The following is a 13,101-nucleotide window of genomic DNA, read 5'->3' on the forward strand; positions in this document are numbered from 1 at the left end:
ACGTGCTCATACACTGATGTTTCTCAGAAATGATACTGCTTCCTTGTGGCCTATTCTGAATTGCAGAAGTCAGATTTGTGTTTTGTTTTCCATCCTTAGGAAAAGTCAGGAGCCTAGTGTCAACCCCAGCTAAGCAGTACTTCCAGCTGCAGGTCCGCCCCGATGGCGACGTGGTCCTCTGGACAGAGTTGCTGAGGCTCGCCTGATGTTCATGCAAATCTCGTGATGCAGGAGCTCAGCTGGGAGGGGCTCCCCGTGAGGGGCTGGGTGTGTGAGTCACCGCTGGGCTGGCCACTTGCTCTGCTCCAGGCCTTCGGCAAAGCAGGGCGGGGTAGGCTGCCCTTTGTGGGGTCTTCTTCCTGTGTGTGGAGGTTGGAATGTAAACATCAGGACATTCGAAACAAAGCTCATGAGAAATCCTGAAGTGGTGATGACCTGGCTGTGGCGTGATCTAACAGCCACTTGACAGAAAGCTGGTGTCCCTCTTGCATCCCAGCTGCCCAGGGGAGGTTTTGTCCCTCCCTATGAGCGTCCCTTCTCTCCCCTGGTGGCCTGTTTATGCAGGGGCATGCTCACACCCTAACTGGCTTCAGTGTTGGGGTCAGAAGAGGTTGGGAAGCTGCGAGGTTTCCTGGCAGAATCGATGATTCTCTTGGTTTGTTTCCTTCTGCCAAAGGTTGAGGCTCCTTTAAGTTAGTGTGTATTTGAAGCCCTTTCACATATAGACTGGGTCACTACCATGGCTGGAAAGCTGTTCCAGGGAGATGGAATCCATGGTCTAGCAAAGCCAACCCCTTTGCTCTAAGGGTCTAGCTCGGAACCAGGGACTGGCTGCCAGCCTGGTCTCTGCCTCATGGTGTCCTCACTTCCTCCGGAGAGCTGGATAGGTGCCAGTGGATGTGTGGCCGGCACGGCCCTGGTAGAGAGGTTTTCCCCACTGCCTGCCCCCATCTCTCCCTACATCAGCCTTGTGCCTGTCTCATGATCATTGCTGTGGCTTTGCTAAAAGTTGAGAAGATGAGGATCCCCCTCCCCCCTACCGTGAACGCTGAGCTCTGGGTGTTTGCATCCACACCGTCCTTGAGAAAGCCAGAGTTTGGGGTGTGCAGTGATTTTCAGTTTGCACAGGAGAGGCTGGAATCGATTGCTGGCGGGGCGGGGGGTGGCTCTGCCATCTGCTGATTCTGGAGCCCTCCTCCCAAAGTGCTCTCCTGTGGGCAATGGCCAGAGATCAGACTAGGCGGCTAGATGGGGTAGCTAGTCTGGGTGTGAGGGGACCTGGAAGAATAAATGATGCTAGAAGTAGCTGGAGCACATGGCACCCTGTGGAGCATCACCTGCTTCCAGACACATTTAAGGATGTCAGGTCTGCTGAGTCAGAGGTCAGGTCCCAGCAGAGCATGCAGCACCCTGGGTACCCAGGTCCTGGAGACCTGCAACTCACCAGGCACCAGATCCTGGTCCTTCTGGGGCCCTGCTCCTCCAGGGCACCCCGCTCCTCCTGGGGACCCCGCTCCTCCAGGGGACCCCACTCCTCCTGGCCCCCCTCCTCTCCAGGGGACCCTGCTCCTCCCTGGGAACCCTGCTCTTCCTGGAGATCCCACTCCTCCAGGAGACCCCGCTCCTCCTGGGGACCCTGCTCCTCCAGGGGACCCCGCTCCTCCTGGGGACCCTGCCTTTCCTGGGAACCCCACCTCTCCTGGGGACCCTGCTCTTCCTGGGACCCCTGCTCCTCCTAGGGACTCTGCTTCTGTGATCAAGCAAGGCTCGGGGGGTTTCATTCTGCAGGTAGTACCTTTGAGATTTTAAAAGCACAGATGGTGCACTCCTTCGTGTTCAGGAAAGCATGTGTGGCAGGGAATGAAGTTTCCACAAGACAGGGAGGGAGATCACAGTGCTCTGAGGAGGAGGTTAGAGGTGCTTTAAATTGATAGACTTCTCGGTTCACTCTGAGAGGCCAGAGAGGGGAAGGGAGTGGGGGGCAGGGGGCATCCACAAAGCTGGGCAAGGGAGCGCCCCATCCTCATGGAAGGACTCCACAGCAAGGAGGAGAGCATGGGCTGGTCAGCCCACACCTGGAGCCCTCTGTCCCGCTGAGTTGCCAGCTGCCTCCTCCACAGTGTGGGGCAGTGCCAGTAACATCCTTCGTCTCAGCTAGGATGTGCCTGGCCTTCCTGAGGCTTCTTCTCAGAGCATTGCTGAGGAGAGGCCTGAGGGACAGGGTTGCGAGTAGGTTTGAGAGGCGGTCCTGCCTCTCAGGGCCTCCAGAATGGCCATCGGAACCATCCCCTGCCCCGGGCGCCAGAGGGCTCAGCCTGCTGTTGTTCACCACCCTGCCAGATGCCAGCAAACCTAAAACAAATACAGTTATCTTAGGTTATTTGTGGTGCTTTCCCTGCCAAGATGTGAGGAGAATCTGTTGTTCGAGGCGAGTGCATGCCTGGTGTCACCTCTTCCAGACTTGCGGGCCAGCATGTGGGTCTGGGTGGCACGCGCGGCTGGTGCTGTGGGGCCTCCTGTTAGACTGGCAAGAGTGGGGGGCAGGCCTGGCTCCCTGGCACGGCCTGGCCCCAGGGCAGGCGCTCTGCCTTGTGTTTGCTCTGAACTGAGCTGGGGCGGGGGTGGGGGGGCGGCGTGCGAACCAGCCTGGGAGGCGAGAGGACGTTTCCACGTGGCAGCAAGTCTGCTGTCCGTCTCTGAAGGGTGGGCGGTGGGAACCAAGGTGACTCTCGTTGGAACGGTGTGCCAGTTTCTGTTCATCACATGCCCTTTGTGACCCTGGGGGCCGCCTCCTGTGCTCCCAGCCACGCTTTGGAAATTGGGGGAGCTGTTCACCAGCAACCACCATGCAGGATCTGTGTTGAACGTATTTGAACTGAGCTCAGGGCGCTTGGGCTTGTGAACTTACATGAGACTGCGCCTCCTCTCTTTCAGAGGACTACCCCAATGGCACGTGGCTGGGCGACGAGAACAACCCCGAGATGCGGGTGCGCTGTGCCATCATCCCCTCCGACATGCTCCACATCAGCACCAACTGCCGCACAGCTGAGAAGATGGCACTGACGCTGCTCGACTACCTGTTCCACCGGGAGGTGCAGGCTGTGTCCAACCTCTCTGGCCAGGGCAAGCACGGCAAGAAGCAGCTCGACCCCCTCACCATCTATGGGATCCGCTGTAAGTGTGGCCTTCCTGGGTGTCTGGTCACAGGCCACGGCTGGCTGAGCCTACGCTCTGGGGTTGGAGGGCCTGCTGGCCTTGGTGCTAGCCACAGAGGCTCCGGGTGGAGCATCCCCTTCAGTAAATAGCGCTGGTGCCTGCCGTGGGAAACATGGGGACGTGGGCCTTTCAGACCCTGGCTCCACCTGTCCTTGGGCCTCTCTGGAGGTCGGGGAGGAGCAGAGCCAGAGTATTCCCTGCCCTCCACTGAACATGGCCTTTCCTGGGCTTCCCGGTGGCACAAGCAGGGTGCCATCTGCTTCCTCCTTCGAGAGAGGGCTGTGTAGTTAGGGGCTGACCTCCCCGACTAGCTAGCATATAGTACTGGTCCTGATGTCCTCACAGCCTCCGTGGTGTTCCTCCTCTCTGAACAGTGCCCCACCTCAAATCAGTAATCCCTATATTCCTGTTGGTGACATTTAAGGGGGGGCAGGTGACCCATGTCTTTCTCGGCAGCACCCACATGCCTCTCTGCCCTGGGCTTGTCCACTCCACGAGCCTGCCTGACTCTGGGAGACATTGCTGTGGCTTATGATCCAACGTGAAACGAAGCAGTGGACTTAGGAGACCCGAGATTTCTAATGGAAGGGCTGGGTAGCCGGGTGTGAGACACGGATTCTGGAGAGCCACTGTGCTTGAATGTCGAGTTTAAGTCTGAGCTGGCACAGGGGGAACGAGTTCACCCAAGTTCACCATCTCAGAGCAGAGAGGGTGCTGTCCCATTGGGAAAGAGCTGTGTTTGTCACCGGAAACTCTAGTGTGATCCCCGAGTCTCCTGTTAGGAACACAGAGAAACAGGCTGGCTTTTCCACAGTTATTGTAAGACTAGCGGGAGTATTTTTCTCTATGGCCACTTATACAGACTTTTGATTAAAACTGAGGGTTTCCTGCTGACTGCTGAATCATCTGGTTATGTCTGAGACATGGAATCTAGCTCCCTGCTCATGCTAAAATGGCTCATTATCCTGGTTTCCCTGTCTCTTGGCCCTGGGCTTTCTCCCACTCCTGTCTGAACCACTGGGGGGTGGGGAGGTCTGTCACAGACCCTCAGGGCCCCCTCGTCTGTTTTTCTGGGAGACTGTTCGTGTGGCCAGGTGATGGCAGCTCCTCAGATGGGGCCAGAGTGGTTCAGGGATGAGCAGAGAATTGCAGGAGGGCCACAGCAGTGGATGTGTTAGGCTCCATGGGCCTTGGGGTCTCTTGTGACTGCTTAGCTCTGGAAGCAGCCACAGGCCAAACACAAACAGACCTGCTTGTATTTGAACAAAACGTTATCTTAAATGCAGGTAGTGGGCTGCTACCAACTGGCAGCCCCTGCTCTGGAGCAGGATGCTGACCAGAACCCTCCAGTGCACTCGCTCACATCTCTCCGTTCTGTGACGAGGCACGTGGTGTGCGTGCAGCCCGAGAACACATGGTTGTGTGTTGACAGGGTGCTGTGCGGTGGTGTGTGATTTCATGATCCATAGTGCCTCATGCAGGAGGTTTGTGAAGATGAGTGAGATTGGTCCACGATTCCCAGTAGACTCCACGTGTGGTCGGTGTTTGTCAATGGCCAAAGCCCTGGCTGGCAGTGTGCTTGGGAGGTTAGAAGAGGCAGCCCTAATGGGGAGGCTCCGTGAGCGGCTTGGCCCAGGCCCAGGCTGTGTAGGCATGATGGCCTCTGGGGGGTGGACTGCTCTTCCCATGGGGAGTTGACAGCTCCCAGAACCTGAAGCTGGAGCATGGTTGCCTCTCATTTGGAGATGTCCCTCAGAGCATCTGTCAAGGAGTATGGGCTCCCTGCGTACAGGCTGTGACTTGTGGGTTGTTAGAAGCTTGGAAGAGGTTCTGGAGAGGGGTGGAGAAGCCAGGTGGTGTGGGACAATGAGCAGAAGCACATGGTGATGGGATCGACATGCTCATGCCCAGAGAGACTGTGTGGTGTGGGGGAATGTGCTGAACTGACCAAAAGGGCCAGCCCTGTTTCCTGTGTGTAGAGAGGTTGGCCTGCCTGTGAGCTTATCATGACCATCTGGGAAGCACTGCCGCCTTCCCAGGGTATCAGGAAGCATGAGGTAAGCATCTTGCCTGGTAGCTGCCACATAGCAGCAGCTTAGCAAGGGAGCATCTGTTTTCTCCTAGCTCTGCAGACTTCAGGGCGTGTCCCCCTGGGGGGACAGTGCTCAGCAACAGGGGGTTGCTGGCTGTGCTCACCAATCATGGCACCACATGCACCCATGCCAACTGGGCTGAACCCTCCACCCCAGAAGGTAATGCCCTGCAGGTATGAGTCCCCCTAGAAGGCCTCTGGTCATGACCTCCTGTGGGATGGGAGTGCTCCTGAGTCCATGTCCATGTGACCAGTACCACCGTGCTGTGTGGGTAGTGTAGCTCTGGTAAACGAGCTCTGGGGAGGGAGGGTCTTGGGCTGGCTGGCTTTTGGGGAGACAGAAGAAGGATGGCGGCATCTTAGGCCATGTTGGGAGACTGATGAGGGTGTCCAGCCGAGGTCTGCAGCAGTGGAAGCAGAGGGGTGCTGATGGATTCCAGGGATTCTGGAAACATGAGCAAGGCTTGGCTAAACAGAAACTCAGAAGGTCGGCTTTATCACTGCATGCTGAGGAAGATGGCCCACTTTCTATATAGCAGATGACTAATTTACTCTCATAAACCTCTGACTTACCAGCAGAATGGTTGCATTTGCATTGAAGCCAGGTGGCAGGACCCTGTGAGCACATTGGCAGGAGAATGGGCCACCTGTGTCCTCTTGTGGGAGAACAGGGGGGACAGAAGGGTTCTGGGGATCAGGCTGTCCGGGGCTGGTGGAGGGCTGCTGTGGATAGCTGCTTTCCGTAAGCAGGCAAACTTGGCCATGTGTCTTTCATGCAGGGGAAACCTGTGGGTCCTTCCTGACCCAGACTATGTACATTTGTTCTTTTTCATGTGTAATGTGTAAAGAATGAAGTATCTTTTAAAAAGAAAATCACTGGAATTGAGATGGACCATCTACAGGGAGTGTCCCCTAAGAGGCAGGGCCTGCCCTCACTGAGCTTCCATTCCTCCAAGGCCACTGCTGAGGGAGTGGGCGAGGAGTCCTGTTGGTAGGTAGCAGCTGTGTCCTGGAACTAGCCATCTAACCGTGGCTCTGGGTCTGCAGCATGCACGCCCGTTCACCATGTGTGCCCCATGTCCACCGCTTCCCAGCAGAAGAGCAGAGGGTTGGGGCCTGTAGCACTGCACATCTGGTGAGGGCTGCGCCTGTGGGTGACGCTCAGCAGCTTATCATGTGCAGGTTGCTGCACCCTCAACAACAGAGGCCATCAGGCAGGACACGAATTCCTGAGCATCCAGCTCTGTCATGTTCAGAGTAGGTGCTGGTTTGGCGTCTTCGTTTGGAAGCAGGGAGCGGCTGTTGGCCTGGGTGAAGCTCTGGGACGAGATGGGCAGGAGAGCAGAGCACCCGGTCTGGTTGCACAGGCGCTTGCCTGTGGGTTCTCCGAAGCCTGGGCTCCCCCAAGCCCTCAGCAGCAGGGGGCGGGTGCACCAAGGCATCATCCTGGGGTAGAGCAGTGCAGTCAGGCCGGGTTTCAGTCAGGACTTTGGAGAATTAATCATGTGACTTCGTGCCAGTTCCCCCTTGCCCCTCACTCGTACAGAGAGAGCAGACTTGGGGCCAACAGCCTCCCCCCCTGCATACAGTAGGCCCTGGCCGTGTCCCACTCCCCTTGACTCCTATCCCAGTCTTACTGGGGAAAAAATTACCATTTTAAAATATACAATAGGCTGTGTTTCTAAGAACTGCCTTTCTAATGAGGGAACAAGGAGGTTTTTTTGAAAGCGAGAAATAGTGCATAAAATATTCCATGAAAAGCATGTTTGCTTTTCAGGGTGTCAGCTTGTTTAGGGCTCTCCAGGACTGTTGGGCTTTCCCCAGATTTGGATAACTTGACCCTACCGTTTGTGTGCTCAATGCCTAAGTAGCATATTATTGTAACTTTAAAAATTGGGAACACTTTCCTGAGGGATGTCACCTAAGAATGCAAGCAGTTGCTTTTCTCCCCTCGAATTGAGAGTATAGTATGGCTTTTGTTCCTGGGTTCATCCTAGCAAATCACGTGAGCCTCTGCTTAGACTGGGTGCTAGAGCAAGTTGTGCGAGTTGCTAGGAAGGAAATGAAATCGCATGTCAGATAGACCACTCTGGGTCTCTGAAGGCATCTGGAAGCCTGCAGACGTGGAGGAGAGATACTCACGAGGCTTCTGCATACAGAGGACTGCAGTCAGCCCATTCGGTCTCGTCAGCCACGCTGGCAGAAGGCCGTGCTTCAGGACTGCTCTTGCTTGTATGAGTTTGGGTGTGCTGACTGTGCTGCCCTGGGCTGTGGGGTGCAGGAGCGCCCTGGGGCAGCTGTAGTGGAGCCCTTCACCCCGAGGGGACTCACGCAGCAGGAATTTGCTGGCTCAGCCCACGCGCTGGCAGGGCCACGCGCTGAGCTCTGCCCCTTCCAGGAGCTTCTGGTGGTGGCTGGCAGTTTGTGACAACACAGCTCCCATCACTGCCTGTGCTGACACTTGCGTCTCCTCCCTGTGGATATGTTTCTCTTCTCTCCTTATAAGGACACCAGTCGTGTTGGATCTAGAGCCCACTAGACTCCTCATATGACCTCATCTTAATTAATCACATCTGCAAAGACCCTGTTTCCAAGGGAGGTCACATTCTGAGGTCCTGGGAAGGACATGCATTATGGGGGACACTCGACAGTGCACAGATAGGGCCTGGGTTGCTGGAAACTTGGTGATCAGATGTAGTAGTGTCTGATACAGCTTATTGGGGGTGGAGGTACCCAACACATGTGTTTAGAGACACTGAGATGGCCAGTGGGAGTGCAGAGCTGGGAGGCTGGGTTGGTGAGCATAGGTGAGAGACCATCGGAGCCCTTGCTCATAGGTTGCCCAGCCACAGGGAGGTCCTCAGGCTCTACTCCCATCATGCTTCTCAGTTGTTGAGGCCTCCGCTGCTTGGAGAATGGAGGCTTACCTGGCTCTGACACTAGGACACAGACAAACGGTGCATGGAGAGACATATCGGCTAGTCCCCCTCACTCGGGGGCTGAAGAGTTCTGTTGTTTTTCTGCATTAGTCACTATCAAGTCAGGACTAATTTTAAGAAATAAATTTCTCACACTCAGTTTTCTGCTTTTCTTTCTGCTTGAACTTGAGATTACATTAACAGTGATGGTGTTTTCATTCCTCTGTGTATGATAAGCCATTTGCCACCCACCAAGGATATGAGATTACCAGTTTTGTTCCTTTTTCCCACAGTGAGTCTCAGCCCCTCTGTGGGGCTTGTGGGTGCAGGAGTGGGAATCTGGTTTTATGGGTTGAACCACCAGTGTCAGGATAGGCATTCCAGGAAGTTGGAAGGCAGTTAACGGTGCAGCAGATGGAGCTGCAGCTCTTTGGTGGGGGGTGGGAGGGTGGCCAGACAGCTTGCCAGGGGACCTGGGGAAGAGGCTCCAGGGGCAGTCTTTGGGGGTGGTGGTGAGGTGCTTGCCTCCTGAGCACTCTCCTTCAAGATGGTGAGGGGACAAGTGGCTTGCCTTGCAGAGGACACAAGCCCTACAGGTGTCTGGGGACCCTGTATGCTGGGGCAGGGCCCTGGAAGCCGCGTTCAGGTTGTGTGTCTTGCATGGGGCAGCCAGGGTGGCAGCCTAGTGCAGGGAGGTCAGGAGAGGAGGCGCGCTGGTCTCCTGTGCGTGCATGGGGTGGGGGGCTTGGATGCAGGGCAGAGGGAGGCACCATTGCTGTTTTATCTGGGTGGGTGCCAGGAGGCCTGGATTTTATGATCATTTCTCACTCCTAACTGATAATTGGACAGAAACTGAAGCTAGGGTATTGGCATTCTTATTTCGTGAGGTTTTCTTGTAAGCATCAGATAACATGAGAGAAAATGCTTCAACAAGTGTGAAAAAAGTTAAAATCAAAATAAGTTTCTCATTAAGATTTTTCCTCCTCTGTTCATTAAGCTGAGGTTGCTTGGGTGCTGTTAGAGAAAGCAGCAGTGTCAGGTTCCCAGGCCAAGGCAGAGCTGAAGCCAGAATGGCATGCACCTAGGGGTGCACTCCCCACCTTAGTTCAGTGCCTTCTGCGAGGGGAGGGGGCTGTGCTGTGGACTCCATATGGTTTCCTGGCAGCGGGCAGGGTGGCTTTTGCTGTCCAGGTAGAGTCCAGGCTTGCTTTTGGAAGGAATACGTGATGGGAGGTCTTGGGAGAATGTGTAACTGTGTGAATGTATGTTTTTTCTTCAAAGGATGGAAGCCAGGTTTTGAACTGGTTGAACCGGCAAATTGGTTTTTACAAAGTTAAATTTAAATATCAGCATTTTCGCTTATTACATTTATATTCCTTGTAGGTGTTGTAGATATTCATTTCTGTTATTAACAAGTTTTTAAAGTTCCACACAATGTCATTTATCCCAGTTTCACTGATATCATTAATCCCTGGAGGCATCTGAAAGGTTTCTCCCTGAGTTGAAGGTGGGAGAATAGGAGGACGGTGTAAAACGTTCTTCATTGAAGCGCGTCCCTGGAGGGCCTTCTGGGATGCGTGACTGCTGTTTCTCCCTTGGGGACCACTGCTGCCCTTGGCTCCTGAATGACCGCAGCCCGTAGTTGGGCTCCTGTCACCAGAATTGGTAACTAGCCCAGAACATTCTGAGTTAGCCCCTGTACTCAAAGCCGCACGTGGCATGTGGCAAGTGCGCAGCAAATACTGATTAATAATCTGTGGTTATTTTAGAGATGACCTGAAAATTAGCAAAGAATTGCCACTTCATGTGTGTATTTCCTTTTGTGTACGAGGATTATGAAGGGCTGCTAAAATACTTTGGATTGTTTTTCTTTCTGATCCTGTAAATCCTCCTCCTCCTCAACCTAATTCCTTTTCTCTAAGTTATAGAAATTTTGGTCGTCATGTTTAGAGTCAGATTGGTCTTAAGCATGTGCTCATAAAATCAAGAAGTGTCTTTCCAAGAGGAAAGAAACTCAACACTTATATAGAATTTGGAAAACAGGTGCTCACTCTGGTGATGATCTCTGTAGTGGTCTTGGTGGGAGGTTTTAGGGATCATGTGTCTGTTAAACTCCGTGGATGGTGGAAACTCAGCCCTCCTAGCATTCAGAACAGGATGTTGTTCAGCTCCTTTTTTTTTTTTTTTATTGAAGATTTGAATTCCATTCATTTATTTTCCCGTTTATCAGTGAAGTTTCACGAGCCAGCTCCAAAAGAGGTCACCCCCTTGAAGAGTGTTTCTTGTGGTTCCCAGGCTCGTGACTGTTACTTTCTGTTGACTTGACACCAGGAAGAGGTGAAGTGTCTAGTGAGGGTCTCCATCTGCCACCATCCCTTGGTGGCCTCCCTGATGCCGGGTTTCCTTGTTGGTGAGAAGGTCGCTGGGGACCAAAGGCATGTCCCGAGAGGCCTGTGTTGTGGAAGTGGTTAACCAATGTGGGTGCCAATAAGTTGCTCCCCTGGGTGGCTGGAGAACCATGGCAAGGCTGCATGTACCCATGGCTGGCGGCAGAGTGGAGGAGATGCCCTTCCACGGGGTGTGCAGGGTTCTTGAGAATGAAGACTGATGTGCCCTAAGGTGGTTTTCTTCCTGATGGACAAGCAGAGGGAGGGCACACTGAGTCACATAAGCCACCCTCTGACTCGGGCTGGAAGAATGTCTTCAGCTGAATTGTCACCACCCTTTAGTGCACTGGTTGGTGTTGGAGCATCTGCCATGTGCCTGGGTCATCTGGGCTCTGTGGCGTACCAAACACAGTAAATATATCAGTTTTCTGAGGTGCTAGAGAGGTGCCTGGGGTGCAGGGGGGCCTGGGGTCCGATGGGCTGGTTAAGGGCGGCCCTTAGGCTGAGGTTGTGTCTGAGCAAAGACTCGGGAAAGGGGGGACAGCTGCAGCTGCAGACACAGAGGCACAGGAGGAGGTGAGTTGGTGATTGGAAACAGGGCTCCAGTAGAGTCATGGGCCCTGGTTCTATTCTCAGGGTTCAGGATAGCTACAGTGCCCTGTGTGAGGTACGGAGTGGTCAGAGTTGAGTGTGGGCGTCCTGGGGGCCTGTGAAAGTTCATTAGACAAGGACTTTTTAACATTCCAGGTGCACCTGTAGGGGAGACTCTCAACCCCAATCACATTTTGTGTTCCAGTTGCTCCCACATGACCAGGATGCAAGGAGAGGCCTTTATCTCATATCCTTCCACATGGGTGTGTGCTTTCAGGTCACCTTTTCTATAAATTTGGAATCACGGAGTCTGACTGGTACCGAATCAAACAGAGCATCGACTCCAAGTGTCGGACGGCCTGGCGGCGAAAACAGCGAGGCCAGAGCCTGGCCGTCAAGAGCTTCTCAAGGAGAACGCCGTCGTCGTCCTCGTACAGCACTTCAGGTATGCTTCGTTCAGCCGCGCAGAGCATTCCCCCTGTGGGACTCGAGGGCGGTGGTCCAGAGTGAGCCCGCAGGCCTGCCACCATCCACGGCCACGTACCGGGCCACCCACCGGGTCAGAGCGCAGTGACTGGAGCCCCGTTCTGTGCCCCCTGCAGGGTGGGTTACCTCCAGGCCCTCCTAGAAGATTTCCAGATGGAGGGCTTCGAGAGCCAGACCTCTGAGGAGGCCTGATGCTGGGAGGAGGAGCAAGGTTGGGACTGCTTGGTCTCTGTGAGCCTCTGTGCTGTGTGTCCCTCCACCCAGTCCCTGAGCACAGTGCTGGTGTGGGGACTGCAGAGGGAGGGAGCAGCAGTGCCAGGTTGTAGTGCTCATCACTACTGCTCTGAGAGCAGGGCCTTAGTGAGACTTCCCCAGCACAGGTGGGGGACATTCTAGACTTTCCTCGCCGGCACGGCTGGCGACTATTTTTTTCCTGAGGAAAATGTTCACTAGGAACAGCAGTGTGATTTTAGTATTGCCTTTCACCCCACACATCTCAAAATATTTTAACAAAAACATTAAAAAAAAAAAAATCTCCACAGTGGCTCCCTCGGCGATGGCTCTTCGAACCTGAGCTAGGGTCAGGATCTCAGGGCAGCCCCAGCAGGGTCGGCCAGAACTCTTATCCGGAGCCCTGTGGTGACCGGGTCACCTGGAGTCCTCACAGGGTTTTGTCTTTCTGAGGCAGACCTCAGGATGCCGTTTTCCTCCCGTCATCTTGGCAGTAACTTGCCAGCAATTCCTGAAGATGGGAGGTGGCCACACAAGTTGTGCCCCAAAGCCCTGCTTTTGTGAGCTGCTGTATGGAAGAATCTTCTGAGGAATGTAGGCCTTTCTGTTACAGTTAGCAGTTCTGGCTCGGGAGCGTCAGGAGGTAGCGGTTGTGGGACGTGCTGACACAGTGACTCCTCGAGGAACTAGACCGTCTCTGTGGGTCCTGGGAGGGCAGGCGAGGGCAGCGTGGGTTCAGGGAGGTGGGCTTTAGGCAGAACGGGGTTTTGTCGTCCTCGCCCTGGGAATCCGTGTGGCCTGGCCAGAGCTGGACCCACAATCAGCACCGTGTGTGTCCTGAATACATGGGGAGGAATGGCAAGATGGAGCCCATCTCTGGAGGTTCTGGCGAGGCAGTGTGGCTGTTGGGGATCGTGTTCAGATTCGGACTCAGGATGTCCAGGCAGTGGCTGAGGCGGTGTTTCTGACAAGGGGCAGGTGATGCCCTTGAGCTGCTGCGGATCACCCTGGAGTGTGGAAGCTGTCCGTCCGAGCAGGGCTTGGGCCGCTCTGCTGCTCGCCTCAATGAGACTTGAGCGGTCTTTACCTCCTACTCAGGTGTGGGTCGTGTTATGTGGTTGGAGATTATAGGACTTAGTTTCATGCTTGTTTGTTTGGAACTGTTCATCGCTCTTCCAGT

At 54.5% G+C, this 13,101-nt stretch overlaps 1 protein-coding gene across 10 annotated transcripts in view; it reads left to right on the forward strand.

Annotated features, from left to right (window-relative positions):
* The window catches only part of BANP (BTG3 associated nuclear protein), a 104,979-nt gene that overhangs the window by 60,327 nt on the left and 31,551 nt on the right, over positions 1-13,101 (forward strand). For all 10 annotated transcript variants that reach the window (XM_077891092.1, XM_077891095.1, XM_077891096.1 and 7 more), the window contains 2 exons: positions 2,935-3,174; positions 11,482-11,649. In XM_077891092.1, the coding sequence (XP_077747218.1) occupies positions 2,935-3,174; positions 11,482-11,649 (408 nt within the window). The remainder of the gene's footprint in view (positions 1-2,934; positions 3,175-11,481; positions 11,650-13,101) is intronic.

This window comes from Canis aureus, chromosome 3 (assembly GCF_053574225.1).
Source record: "Canis aureus isolate CA01 chromosome 3, VMU_Caureus_v.1.0, whole genome shotgun sequence".
NCBI classification, from domain to species: domain Eukaryota; kingdom Metazoa; phylum Chordata; class Mammalia; order Carnivora; family Canidae; genus Canis; species Canis aureus.